Below are 15,519 nucleotides of genomic sequence, written 5' to 3'. Positions count from 1 at the left end.
TCATGGTTTGGTATTTTATTTGACTGTTTTTTTTATTTTTATTTTATTTGACTGGCTTGTTTTTTCTTTTTAAATAATTCATTTCTGAAGATCTGGCATTGCAACCATCTCCTGTGGGTGAGAATAAAATGAGTTTGAAATGTACACTCTGTACATTAGGTCATGTTGTGTGCCTGTCTGTTATGTCAGAGACATTCATAAAGTTGCTTCTCAGTGAAGGAAGGTTTTTCTTTATCCAGGTCATGACTCATGTACTGTACAGACTGTAAAGCAAGTCTGGGATTTTTAGGCTTTATGAATAAACACCCGGTTCAGAAAAACGTAGCTCCTTCCAGAGAAAGCTGCAGTCAGATTTGTGGAAGTTAAGAGTTGAAGCCACTCATCTTCAGGCTTGACTCACCAGAATCACGCAGAACATGAGGGCAGCGTTGAGACTTTGCCATTGGAAATGCATTGCATCAGTGTTGAGGCGAGAGATCCAAAGGCAGGACCTTCCACAAATAACAGCAAACCTTTATTCATGCTGAAAAGTCTAACACAAAGTACAAAAAATGTACAGGCAGAAACCAACAAGTCCTCCCTGTAACAAAGACTAAGGGGAAGGACAGGGCTATATATTCAGATACAGTCAGGACGAACTGAGCAGAAGCAGGAAAGGAGACGTTACAAAATGTTTTGCAAAAAAGAAATGATGAAACCAGAAACATACAGAAATTTTTTTTTTAAACAGAAATCACTAGAGTGTATGAAATGTTTATTTAGCTCCACTAAAAGCAGGTGTCAGGGGGTTTGACGCTGGGGAAAATCTTGGACAGATGGACAGTAGTCAAAGAGCTAGACAAACTATTGGTTTCTTTGTCTTTTCTAGTTCTTTGTGGTTTCTAGTGATATTTTGTCTTTTATTTGTGATATGAGGTGATCAGCAAGATTGAAAGAGGCAGTTTACATGACCTGCTGTGATGTGAGGTTTGCCAGGCAGGAGTCAAAGAGGAAGCCCACAGATGAGATTCATGGATGTAGTGAAGGAGGGCATGGGGTGAGGATGTTAGGGATAGGGTGAGATGGAGGCAGATGATCTGCGGTCATGACCTCTAAGGGAGCATCTGAAAAAAGAAGTTTCCTCTGTGTTTCACTGTCTCATCTTTTGTTAGCACCTGTTCCTCTGCCTCTGTGGCTGCTGTGAGCTTCTTGTCCCTGTGTTTAGCGTTGTTTCGTTTCCTGTGTCAGTTATGTTTCGTGCCGTTTGGACCATGCTGATTGCTTTCACAGGTGTGTTATCCCTTTCCCCCCGTGCGTCTCATTTTCAGTATACTGCATGGTTTTTGTACACATCATTGTAAAAGTAACTAAGCTGTTACGTTATTATAAGTGTCAAAATGCAATATTGTTTAAATTCTAAAGCCTAAACCCCCCAGAAATCAGAGAAAGTAGCTTCATAGTATCTAAATCTAGTTTTGCAAGTTCAGTGTCACTAAACGGTCCACCTAATGCTAAGTCCTGTGACCTGACATTGTACTGCAGAGATAACTTTTTTTGTTCTCAGCAGTTTTATGGGGCCCCTCAAGACAGATCAGAGTGGTTATAAGATCTTATAGGAGGTAAATGTTATCTTGACAAGAAGAAAAAATAATGACATCTTTGCATCAAATGTCCTCCATTATTTTATGAATCCTTTCATGTTGTTTTTTTCCGTGATGGGTTTCAAGCTGTTGGCGACCAGCATCATTAAACAGAAATCTGGACACCTGACACACAGGATTGGTTCATTCCACTTATTTACTATACCCTTAGGTGCAAAATAAGTTAAAGCAAACTGAAATGACCGTCAGACACCAGTTTCATTTTTAACTCAACTACCTCTTTTTTTAAAAACTCACTGCTAAACCAACACATGCACGTGTTCACCACAAATCATAAGCCGGAAAGGGAAGAGAAACCAAACCATGACACACTAGAAGCTAAACTACTTACTTTAAGGGTTTGTTGCAAGCCAGAAGAACAACTATTATAATTGTATGAATTACTATTATTAGGGGGTGCCCTCTGGATCTGATTAGCTTAGATGAAACTTTAATGATCCCTGTGGGGAAACTGGGCTGCATCACCACAAAGCGGGGCTTCGTGCTGGTTGAGCGTATGCACATGTATAAAGAGCTAATAAAATACAACACAGACACTAATCATAGGTAACAGCATGTGGAGATAAAAGAACACTGTGCATTTGAAAACAGCAGAGTTGTTTGTTTATTCATTTATGCATTTAAATATGGTTTGTTTAGATGCTTTAAACATACTTAAAAGTACTTTTTTCCCCATTTTATCCTATTTAAATACTCTTATATCATATTTGCATTTATTTTTCTCCTTTGTTTGTAGCAACACAATCCAAATCTGTTCTTGCTGAGCTGTGAATAAATCCATTTAAATGGCCTTTAGGTGCAAATATATTGATCTTTTTTCCTAATTGACTTTGAATTAACTGTGTTTTCTTTTTTCCCCCCCAACAGGCCAACACAAAATCCCCACTGTGAAAAACGAATTCAACTTCAAAACTGAGTAATGCATAAATGTATACTTATCATATAACAGTGAATGTACACAATGGATTGTACTATACTAAAAACAGGCGCAGGTTTACATTTAAAGAATCAGACTTGTTGTTTTTATTGCTATTGTCTGACTTATGCTTCAGTGAGAAGTCTATGTCGCTTCTATGTTTATTGTATTTATTATTAAGCAGTGTTTTTATCAAACGGGGAGCTATTTCTCCCATTTTCATTTGCAATGCTAAGCTAAACTAACCAGAAAAAGGGCTTCAGTGCTGAATCATGAAATTCCCAACACAGCTGATGGTGTTTTCAACAAGCAAAACTAATTTTAAACCAACTTTATTAGCACAAATTGTTATATATTGTGTGTTTAAATTGACTCTGCATAGCTAGCTATAATGCTAACTGTAAGCTGCATTTGTAACAACCACACAGTATATATACAGTCTATAGCAAAAACAAACTTTCAGACATGAGTTCTTACTGAAATACAGCTGTTTTAATATTCCTTGGAAAAAAATCACAAGCAAATATGATAATACATACAGCAAACATGCTAAAAATAGTGTATTAGCTAAACTACTTCCACCATTCACTCTGTGGGCTGTGATGTTCTGACACATCCAGGATGTAACCAGTATAAAAATATGATACATTATAAATGTAGTTTTTTTTGGGGATGAAAAAACTTGGCTGGGCAAGTATAGTATCAAAATCATTTTCCCTGTTCCCTGACATCTGCGTAACCATTCATGTAGCGTAATAGTAACATACAAAAAGTAACCAGTTCCCCACTGCAGTACCATCCACACATTCTCTTCCTCTTATCCTTGTTAGGGTCGCGGGGGGCAGAGCCTATCCCAGCTGCCATAGGGCTACAAAATATGTCAGCATATGTTACATTTAGACTTTAAAAGTTTATATGTCACATTTATGGTGTTCTGTTACATTTTTACAAAGTTGCAAAAAAATCTCTATGTGGTTTGGTTACTTTCCAAGCACAGCACTGTAAAAGCCAGTAATGTAAGACACCCCCCCCCCCCCCAAAAAAAACCCCCCCAAAAAACAAAACAAAAAACAGTATTTTTGTGTTCATAGAGATGAATTTCTTGGGTTTTTTTTATTGAGCTTGTAACTGATAGATTTCAATTGCGCTTACATGCAAACATTACTTGAGAGTTGTCATTCATACTAGACATGATACAGTCAACGGTTGCTAGGGAAGTGTGTGCCTTCTCCAACCGGTTAGCAGTGGTTCTTTGAGGTTTCTGGCTGTCACTGGGTGAAATTGATTGCAAACATGTCACTGAAACCAAAAACCTCCCAGTGATTGTTTTGGTTGCTAGCAGATTTCCATGGTTACCTGTAATTTTTCATGTCAAGGATGACTCTCTAATACCAAGGTACAACGAGTTACAGTAATCCAGCTCAGTTGTAATAAAAGCATACATTACTGTTCTGAATTTATCTTTTGACAGGATGGGTTTTGACCAGTTGCCTCAGATGAAATAAGCTGGATTTCACTGCTGCTCTGACTTGACTGTCAAATCTAAAATCCCTATCCATTTTAAAACCCAAATTGGTGACAGTGGGCATACTGTGCTACACTGTCCATGTCCACAGGAAAGGACTCACTGGTGACACCCAATAGAGCCATGGGGCAGGAGATATAGGGAGAAAACCAGAGGTCAGAATCAGAATACTTTATCAAACCCCAAGGGAATTATGGGGTTATAGTTGCTCCAAGACAATGAGAACAGTAGCAGACTGAACTAAATTACAAAATATAAGAAATAATGGTAATATATACAAATAACACAATTATAAATATCCAGAAAATTACAGCGATTTAATATATATGATTGACATTTTACTCTAAACAGTAAAACTTTGTTATTTTCACCCTAGAGGATGTGTAACTATTACACTGTGTACTGTGCATTAGTTGGAAGTCCACATATTGATCAGCATAGGAGTGTTAGCATAACATGCAGTATATGACATTTATGTTGTACTATTTGGAAACTTTTTTCTGTAAGGCTTCCAAAAAGTCTCTGTGTGTCTGTATATTTTACGACCACAGCAGTGTAACCAGTTGATAATGTTACAAACTTGTGACCAAATGTAACACTGAACTAGCAGCTCACTCTTACCACAAAACTTAAAATGACAGCAAGACTTTGTAACTGATATATTTCAGTAGAAAGTATAATTCATGTCTGCATCATGTATCCAAACCAAGAAAATGTGCAAAAAACAAGGAACCAGAGCTTTAAAAGTACTATTGTGTTAAACATTATATTTTAACCCAAACACTGATTCTTTTCTAAACCTAACCAAATAGGTTTAATAGGCAAAGGTAAGAAAGTTGGTTATATAAGTAAGTTAAAAACAGTTATGTGCTAAATCTCAGCAGTTTTAATGGCTAAAATTTAAAAATGGATAGTTTTTTCACTTAATAATAGATTTAAAAATTAAATGAGTGTGAAAGTCTGTGACATGCAGTATTCAAAGTTGGGTCTCTAGTGTGCACAGCCAATTGGCTTGCTCCGCTACCTATCCCTCCAACCTACAAAATTTGTGCAAGTGAAAAAAAAGTATAATTTTGTTCACATGGATACAAATCAGATTTGGGCCAAACCAGAAAAGTGCTGTTAATTCACAAATAAGTCCAAAACAAAGAATTCTATTGGCTCTTTAACAGCAACTGTACCACAAATCGTGAAGGATCTTTTAAAGCAGCAGCAGCTGGCTTTTCCACAGACAGATGGAAAATCATGTTCAGTGGAAAGTTCATGTCCAAAAGCAGGAATTAAAAGTTGTGACTTCATGAACTACCATCAGACTGTGTTGGGCATTTTGTGTTTTGAGTTTCATTTATAATTTCTAGTTCTTTATGTTATTCACTCAGCTTTCTCTCTGTTGCCACATTTCAGTCCGTACAAGTCATCCCATATACATTATTAATATTAATATTATTATTATCATAATCAATATTCATTTAAACAAATGATGCATTTAAACATTTATGTTTCCCCATATTTTCCATATACTCCATATATATATTTAAGGGACCATGTAGCTTAAACATGTCTGTTGTACCAAAGTAAGCTCTGCAGACCTTACACTACTGTGTGCTCACATCCAGATTCAGACATTGCAGACTTTACATTCTTTAATGTAGATTTTTTCGCTTGACATTTTCTCTTGTCTGCAAATTTGCAGGAGCAACAAATACCAGCAGAGAAACATTGAAACGGGCACTCCACCTCTACCTCCGCGGACACAGTTTCTCATGGCAGGCAAGACTTTATTATATCTCTCAGTGGCTCCTACAGATTGCCCCTCCTCTTATGAAACCACGCTTCCTTCTCTCACTTTCAGATCTTTGAAATTAAAGCCTCATCCAGTCTGCCATTTGACCATAAACCACAAACTAAAGGGCAGCGCGTGTTCACCAGTTTACATGGCAGTGACAGTTTTATGCACAAGATTCAGATCCAAGACAGCACCACATATTCTGATCCAAGCTAAGGTTTCAAACTTACTAAGAAGTGTTTATGATGTCTGTTTTGTCAAGGATTTGGGCCAAACAAGGAAAGTGCTCCTTATTTTACAAGTCAGACCAAAACGAAGAGTATTTTTGGCTTGATGTAATTGTAACTGTACCACAAACTGTGGAAGGATACACAGCAGTCTGCTCCTTCTCATTTTTAAATTCAGACTTATTAAAAGTAGAATAGGAGTCAGAGCCTTCACCTTTAAGACCTCAGCTCCCAGTTTGGATTTGAGAGACGCTACCTTTAAGATAAGGGTTAAAGCGTTGTTTTTTGATAAAGGGTTCGATCAGGGACCATCTTTACCTTCTTGATAACCCTTTCAGGCGGCTGTTGCTGTGAAATTGAACTGAGCTGAACTGAATAACAGAAAACATTTATGAGTTTTAAAAATGTAAAGTCAAACTGGTGAACTTGACAAAACAAGTAGTAACCTCAAGATGTTTAGCCCAGCCAGCAGCTGACAAACATCAATAATATGACAAGCTCAGGCAAGGAAGAGAGAAAGACTTCTATTTTGACTTGCTATGCCTGCCTTAGCTGTAATGCTAAGCTACAGGAAGCACAGCTGTTTATTAAGAATGCCCCTTCACCCACAACAGCAGCAAGAGGTGGTGCACAGAAACAGCCGTCTTAATCACAGCTCCGCTAACCACATAAAACACAGAACACATACAGCTGCAGTAATGTTATACACTAACACAAAAATGGCTAATCAACACCGGATAACTGTAACTGCCGTATAGCACTAAAGCCTAGAACACATAAACATCACGTATACAGTCCCATAAGTCATCGGGTCATTTATGTGACATCAGCAGTTTACAAGTAGTAATATTTAAGTATTACTAGTATTAAAGTATTAACAAGAATTGCACTTAAGAAAAAAACTGAGGGGTCAACAGAAAGTTTTCTCTTTAAACAAGCTGAGAAAGTTGATTCTGTTGATCTGAATGCAGCGTTTTCAGCAGAAGAGTGACTTCTTCAGTCTTGGCTAACTGCAGGTTTCCCCAACCTTATAAAAATTTTCATAACGAACAAAACTAGCACCTTTGACTAACGATGGGCTGTGAGGTCGGTTTCATTATGATTGGTATGCAGTGGCGGTCCTAGCCTGTTTGGTGCCCCGGGCGAACACTCCCCTTGTTATTGATCCCTTTACCCCGAGTCCTAAAGTGTAGATTTATTTTCTTACTCTTCTTATATTTATTGTTTATTTTCTTGCACTGCTGTAACTGGAGCCTCGTCGTCTCGTCTCTCTATATGCTGGACTGTATGTAGTGGAGATGACAATAAAGTTTACTTTGACTTCAGCAGCGAGCAGGCGCACCGAGGGCTCTCGCGCTCACTTTTCGCGTATAGAATTTCGAAAAAACATCGGTGCAAATTATAAGTCTGTATCATAATGTCTGGTGTTTTCGTGTTTGTTGTATGTTTTTATTTTAATTTATTTTGCGAGTTGGTTATTAGATGCTCACGGTGGCACGGTGTTTAGCACTGTTGCCGCACAGCAAGAAGGTCCTGAGTTCAATTCCACCATCAGGCCAGGGTCTTTCTGTGTGGAGTTTGCGTGGGTTTCCTCCGGGTACTCCGGCTTCCTCCCACCGTCCAAAGACATGCAGCTTGGGGATAGGTTAATTGGATAAATTACCACTAGATGTGAATGTGCGAGTGAATGTGTGTGCGAATGGTTGTCTGTCCCTGTGTGTGTTGGCCCTGCGACAGACTGGCGACCTGTCCAGGGTGTACCCCGCCTCTCGCCCTATGACAGCTGGGATAGGCAATTTTGGTTTTTTTGCCGATGCCCGTGATGCTGCCCTCCACCACAATGCCGCCCCGGGAAACCGCCCGTGTCGCCCGTATCAAAAACCGCTACTGTTGGTATGCCAGTCGTCATTACCGTTGCTCATGACTTGCTCATCATTGGTCATCAGTACCATTCACAGAGAGTTAGGGAATGACTGCAATCACAGCAGTGTAGGATGGTGAAAGATGAACCCTTCTGTTTTTCTGGTTGCTAAGTCTGTGAAGATGATGTTGTAACATCCTGATGACACGCAGTTTGTCCTCCAGTAGATGATGAGACTCAAACTTTAAATACTGATCAGTATTGTTGGTTTATGGTACACACAGACTTTCAAATGTCCCCCATTGCTGATGGAAAGATCACCATCTAAGAAAACTAGCCTGTCATTTTTTTACTCTGCTCTGGAGAACTTGATATGTTTGTCCACCAAGTTAATGAAATCAGTGAATCCTGATATGTGCTGAGGTTTGGTTTTCAGCCAGGTGTTGTCCACATACCTGAACTAATGGCTCAGTGGTGTTCCAGGAGAGAATAACAGAGCCCTATTTTCTACTTTTTCCATTTACAAGTTAGCTACACTGAGCGAAACTAAGGAATCCATGGTGCACCCATGTTCCTGCCCATAGTACTGGGATTGAAGATGCTGCGTTCAGATGAACAGAATCAACTTAGTGGAGCTTCCTTACCTTGATGATAAAGCATTCATCGTGACAGACTTTACTAGCTTAGTTAATGTTTTATGCAAGCTTGTTTCCACCACTGAAAAAGTCCTTTTTTGGCATTAGCAAGTCAGAAGTTGAGGTTATTTTGTTTAGTGAGCCTAAATTTCAAGATTAAAACCCAAAAATCTATGTTATGTTCTGTTTTGTTTTTTCCAGTGGTGGAAACAAGCTTCCATAAGGAGTCGATGGAAACTCATAGTTTTGGTTTTTAGCCACAAAACCAAACAAACTAGTCAAACATTTTGCTGAGGCTGTCAGTAACTTTGCCCAGCTTTGTTCATATTCAACTAGAAGGGCTTCACTAAATAAAACCATAGGTAGTAGATAAGATGGATGTAGTCACTCTGGCAGTTATTGGTTGATAAAGGAGTGTTGAAATTGGATTTTATGTATGATCTGATATCTTTGTGTTAGTGGTTTTCCTGCATTATTATAATAAATGTTGGTCCCGAATCAACACTGCCATAGACTGGTCAACTGTTTGGAGAACTCAGTTTGCATTAACCAAGAAGTTAGCTAATGCAATTGAAAGGTATCACGAGCAAGCTAACAGCAAGCTAACAGCAAGCTAAACTTTGTAATATATTCATTATAATGCATAAATGAATAAAAATAACACCTGAAATCCTTACTGTTTGCTCCAGAAGAAAGGTCTATGTAGACAACAATTTATTTATTTTTTATTATTAAAACAACAACAACATTTTCCCTACTTTACAAAGCTTTGACATCATGATTGGTCAATTGGATTGTTGATCCTAGACTAATATTAATAATGATTATGCAGGGACAACAGCGCCTGGATATCTGATCTGATTCTGGAACGGTACATGTGTGATTGTTAGCCACTGAGCACATCTTGAATAATCCCTTCTTCTTACTCGTAAGCCTCAGTTATACTGTCCATGTTTGCAAGTCCCAGCGTCCAAGGACCTTTGGAGTTTCCTGCTTTAAACCTTCTTTATCAAATTATCAAAATGCTTTCAAAAGTGTCTCACTTGCCAGCATGAGAGATAAGAAAGCCTCATTACATTAAACCCACGTAGCTTCCTCAGTGAGTTTTTAATATGTCCAAAAGTAGTCAGCTTGTATTTTGGTTTATTTGTTCATATTCTTGATGTGCTTTTGAAATCTAAGAGTAACCCCTGAATATTCAACTACGTGGTCATTTTGTTTGTTTGTTTTCCATTCAACATAAATATTTGCCTTTTGTTTAAACTTCATAGCAACACTGTACGTTTTCTAAATATTCAATCTGAGGCATGAAGGTTTAATCTTCATGCCATCTTCAGGCGAGTTCTTACTGCTGCACTGCCATGTTAAACTCATCTAGTAACTAACTTCTAACACGATCGATCAGACAAAGACTGACTCACTGGTTCCCTGTTTAATCCAGAACTGAATTTAAACTCTTCTTCCCATATGCATAGTACAAAATAAACATATATTAAATATCATATTATCCAACCAGAGCACTTTACTCTCAGACTGCAGTGATACTTTTGGTTACTCAAGTCTTTAAAAATAGAATGGGAGTCAGAGTCCTGAGCTATCAGGCCCCTCTCCTGTGGATGCAGCTCCCTGCTTGGCTTAAAACTTTCCTTTTTGATAAAGTTTACAGTTAGAGCTGAATCAGGTGTCCCTAAACCATCCCTTAGTCGTCACTCACACAGGCCTGGAGATCAGTTGGTATCCTCTGGTTGCTAGGGGAAAATACGTATTTCCTGATTGGAGGTTGGTTGCTGAAGGTTGTAGCTATATTTACTGCAGCAAAAAATAATTTTACCTTGAAGGCTAATAGTCTTTGTTTTCAGTATTTATTGTGCTTTTCAACATTTTACTACTGTTTGGTGAGGAGTTTGTGCGTATTTGCATGCAGGTCTTCCATGCAACTGTGGTAGCCTGCTGGTGGGAGGTTTCCAGTACACCACTGTATAACTCTTTGCAAATAATTCCACTTAGCAACTTCCAGAAACTGCTCATCAGCTGGTTTGGTAACATACTTTCCCCCCTTGTGACCTCTAGTTTCCAATGAGTCACTGACCAGTCCAGTCTAGGCCTGCATGACTAGGGCTGAAGCTAACAATTTTACAGCGACTGTCAGCAACCTCCAGCAACCACCCAGCAATCACTGAGGAATAGCATATTTTTCCCAGTGTGACTGGGGCCTTAGGTATAGCCTCATGCTGCTGGGAGATGTGCAACAATGCACTGACCATCTCTTCTCCACCCCGTTGTGTTTCTTCTGCCATCACTGTAGGGTAACTTTTATTCTTTTTCTTTCCTTGTTTTTGGTCTCTCTGTGCTCTTCTTTTCTGTCCTCTCTTTCCCCTCACCCCCATTGCTTCCCACAGCCCCTCCCTGAGTATTTTTTTGTTGAGGGTCTCGTCCTGTTAAAGGAACGTTCTTCCTCCCCACTGTTGCCAAGTGCCAAATCTATCTGTAACAATCTTCTACTGACCAGCTACCTATATGCACTGCAACAATAAAATTAACCTTAAATATGGAATTTGCTGTTTCAGAAGCCCAAAGCTACGAGAACCTGGCTGAGGAGAGCCAGAGCATCCATGACTACGAGGATGGCAACTGTGAGCAGAATGTAAGCAACCACGAGGAAAGCATCCACGACTACGAGGATGGCAACTGTGAGGAGAATGTAAGCAACCACGAGGAAAGCATCCACGACTACGAGGATGGCAACTGTGAGGAGAATGTAAACAACCACGAGGAAAGCATCCACGACTATGAGGAGAGCACAGAACTCCAGGCTGACTACATCAAGATGGAGGGAGACATCATGTTTCCTCCTCCTCCAATCTTCAACAGCATGAGCGGTAGTGTTTTGGAGGCCCAAAGCTACGAGAACCTGGCTGAGGAGTGCCAGAGCATCCACGACTACGAGGATGGCAACTGTGAGCAGAATGTAAGCAACCACGAGGAAAGCATCCACGACTACGAGGAGAGCACAGAACTCCAGGCTGACTACGTCAAGATGGAGGGAGACATAATGTTTCCTCCTCCTCCAGTCGTCAACAGCATGAGCGGTAGTGTTTTGGAGGCCCAAAGCTACGAGAACCTGGCTGAGGAGAACGACTATGTGGAGAGCGTGGACAATCAACCGGACTATGTGAAGATGGACAAGGAAGATCAAGCAGGAGACAACACCTCCACGGAAGACTATGATGACATCGGGGGTGAAGAAGACGATGAGGAGGACTATGATGATGTGGGATAAAACCCAACACAACGAGATGGAGACAGTTTTGAATTCTGCTGAGCAGAGATTATCCTTACTGAAGATTTCTCTTGTCTTTTTGTATTTTTTTAATAACATTCATTGAAAAAAAGAAAATAATTGAAGTACTGAAGACACTGAAATCTGCCGAGTGGTGTCGAGACAACTGGTTTGATCTTTAAGACGGTGATTCTTTTTAATATATCGAAAAAATTCTGTTTTTCATCTGAATGTTGGAATTGTTTGTTTTTTTACTGAATACATTAACAAGCAGTGACTTGCACAGGGTCCCAGATTAGGATGATATCTGGATTTGCAAACTACACATGAAAGCAATCAAACTATATTTCTTTGTCTTCTTCTGACTTAAATGTCAGAAGAAACTCTTTAGTTTTAAACATGAAGCTTTTGCATATATCATGTGTAGATCATTCCCATGGTTTTTGAGAAGGAACAGACTATGTTGCTGGTGGCTTTCGTTATGCTCAGTTTGGCGAGATTTGGTACTTTTTTAATGAGCTGAATCAACTAGATCAACAGTGTAAGTAAGGTTTTTGCTGTATGAAACACAAAAAACTATTGGAGCTTCAAATTTGATTCTAACTAAACATAAGACATGAAATCTGAAAGTCTGTAACTGCAACAGCCTGAGATGTTTTTCTTTCTTTATGTGTTTGTTGATTTATTTATACACATGAACATTGATATAAGATTAATATGTAATTTTTGGGGGGATTTTTGCTTCTTTTCTAAACTAAATATCAGTGTAAAGGGGGTCTCCCCCTGTCCAGATCCCAAACATTATCAGTGAGGCGTCTGACTATCGATCATATGGTGGGTTTGTTTACTTTTGTATATCAGTTGGTCCGTTTGAGTGGTTAATAAGTGGGCAGTGATGACATGTTTGCATGATCAGATCCCGGGCAGTGAGTGAGTGGGGCACAGGGGCAGTGATTACAGTGGTTGGTTATATGTATGCACAGTATCTATACAGTCCTGTGAAAAACTAAGGATTGATTTGTGATTCAGTAGCTTATAGATCCACCTTCAGCAGCAATAACTCAGAGTAACTGTTTTGTGTATGACTTTGTCATGGTTGTGAAAAAACGTTGCTTCACGTCTTTTGTTTACGTACAGCTCTCTTGAGGATGCGCCACAGCATTTCAGTCGGGGTCAGGTCTGCACTTTAATTCTTTTCTTTTATTCACCATGATGTTGTAGATTTACTGCTGTGTTTGGGATCATTGTTCTGCTGAGTCAGCGAATTTGGGCCACGCTTTAACTGCTGGACAGATGGCCTCACATTTGACTCTAGAATACTTTGGAAAATACTTTGGCACACAGAGGAGTTCATGGGAGACTGAAAGGTGTCCTGTGACTGTGAAACAAGCCCAAATCATCATCCCTCCACCACCGTGCTTCACAGTTACTATAGTGTGTTGGTTTTTGCCAGATGTACTTTTGCACAATGTCCTTACATTTGCAAGGACATTGTTCTTGAAACTTTGTAACCGTAATCCATGCCACCATGTTTAATTTAGACAGAAGAGACTTTCTTCTGGCAACTTTTTGAACAAACCATACTTGTTCAGTCTTTTTCAAACTGTAGGCAAGGCAAGGCAAGTTTATTTATATAGCACAATTCAACAGCAAGGCGGTTCAAAAGTGCTTTACAGAGACATTAAAAAACAAAAACAAATAAAAAGCATGATTTAACATGAGAAAAAAAAGGAACAGTAGATAAAATCAGTAGTTAAAATGTACGTTTTGAAATTTAAGCTTAAAAGTAAAACAGTGCGGATTTGGTGCTTTATTCAAATGCAGCTGAGAACAGGTGAGTCTTCAACCTGGATTTAAATAAACTGAGTGTTTCAGCTGATCTGAGGCTTTCTGGGAGTTTGTTCCAGATATATGGAGCATAAAAGCTGAATGCAGCTTCTCCATGTTTGGTTCTGACTCTGGGAACTGATAAAAGACCGGATCCAGATGACCTGAGGGATCTGGAAGGTTCATACTGGGTCAGGAGGTCACTGATGTATTTTGGTCCTAAACCATTCAGAGCTTTATAGACCAGCATCAGAACTTTAAAGTCTATCCTCTGACGGACAGGCAGCCAGTGTAAAGACCTCAGAGCTGGACTGATGTGGTCCACTTATTTGGTCTTAGTGAGGACTCGAGCAGCAGAGTTCTGAATGAGCTGTAGTTGTCTGACTGATTTTTTAGGTAGACCTGTAAAGATGCTGTTATAGTACTGTACTGTCATGAACTTCAACATTTAACATGCTATCTGTCGCCCGAGATCTGGCACTGGGTTTTTGCGGTTTCATTGAGCATTGCACCGTGTGACCCTGGCTGAATTTCCTGGGACGTTTACTTCTGGGAATATCATGGCGTTATGTTAACACATATCTAAATGCTCCAGATCAACAAACTGCCAAATCTTCTGCTTTTGTAGAGGTGCTCACTCTCTTGGCTGTCTATTAACTGGAGTTTCCCCTGATACATCCAATGGGATGTGAGTGTGTGAATGTTAGACAAGGTGTTTGGGTACAGAAAAAGCATGTGTGTGATTGGGTGAATGAGGTAGCAAAAAAAGCACTTTGAGTGCCCAGTTACAGTAGAAACGTGCTGTATAACTCCATTTACCATTTGATTCATGTGGAAGCAGTAAAGATTTACTCAGTATCTCACAGGACTGCTTAGAGTCCCACATGACTGTGTAATACCTACCCATATTTAAGCTGTATGTCAGCAGGAACCAGGGTTATAACCTTATGTGTATTTATATGAGATGATGATGAGATGAGATAGCCTTTATTTGTCAGTTGCAGGTCTTTTGCCCACAACCGAGGTGACAGACCTTGCCGACCATACATACAATACAAACATCACATTGGGGAGACAGGTCAGGCCAGGTAGCGAGGAAAAAAAACATTGAAATGTGCAACACAAAAGGATAATACAGGAATGCACAGGTATCAACACACCATAACACAATAAACACAGACAAGCAACATGGGAAAGAGTTCCAGTGTGTACATCTGATCTGGGACCGCTACAATCTTTCGACTGCGCCTCCAGCTGACCCGATGTCCACATCATGTCCACACCTAACCCCCGATGTCACATATTTTGGGTGACTCATCACAGATTAGGAAGTTACCAGCTTCTTTACCTGTGCAGGTGGCAAGAGGTGCAGGTGAGGCTGGAGAGACATGAGAAACAATGAGAGGAGGTGGTAGATTGCTCTCCATCCTCGTCGAGAGCTCTTTCTGCTTATGTTGATTCATCTTGTAGATTGCTCTGAGGTTGCCTTTTGTCTTTAATTCATTGTCATTTGTTAATAAGATTTTTGTTAATAAATGTCACTTCTTTGCACACATTCCTGCCTCGAGAACTGCTTCATAAACACTCCTTTAAAAACTTTGTGGTCTCAACCACCTTCTGCGTGGGGTCTGGTCTGTCAAGGCCTATTATGAAATCTCAGGTGTTTTTGACTTTATAATCTTGCTGTTTTGAAACTGGATGTGACGACCGAGCAAGCTGTGGCTCTAACTTTTAAACTGAACCCTCACTGACTAACAAACCTGTCAGCCAATGCCCTGAGTAATCCTCCTTTCTAAAACTTAGAATGACTAAAATGTACAAA

The 15,519-nt window shown here is 39.6% G+C and overlaps 1 protein-coding gene across 1 annotated transcript in view; it reads left to right on the top strand.

The window, feature by feature from the left end:
• scimp (SLP adaptor and CSK interacting membrane protein) overlaps positions 1-15,252 on the top strand; it is a 19,921-nt gene extending 4,669 nt beyond the window's left edge. The window contains exons 3-5 of the mRNA XM_085470973.1: positions 2,508-2,556; positions 5,775-5,851; positions 11,158-15,252. Coding sequence (XP_085327099.1) covers positions 2,508-2,556; positions 5,775-5,851; positions 11,158-11,870 — 839 coding nt within the window. The 3' untranslated portion in view covers positions 11,871-15,252. The remainder of the gene's footprint in view (positions 1-2,507; positions 2,557-5,774; positions 5,852-11,157) is intronic.
• Positions 15,253-15,519: the final 267 nt, after the last annotated feature.

Source organism: Copadichromis virginalis, linkage group LG10, assembly GCF_057382275.1.
Source record: "Copadichromis virginalis isolate Kocher_CV1m ecotype Utaka linkage group LG10, C_Virginalis_male_GT1.1, whole genome shotgun sequence".
NCBI lineage: Eukaryota > Metazoa > Chordata > Actinopteri > Cichliformes > Cichlidae > Copadichromis > Copadichromis virginalis.
The sequence above is the reverse complement of the archived record's forward strand: the minus strand, read 5'-3'. Positions and strand labels throughout refer to the sequence as shown.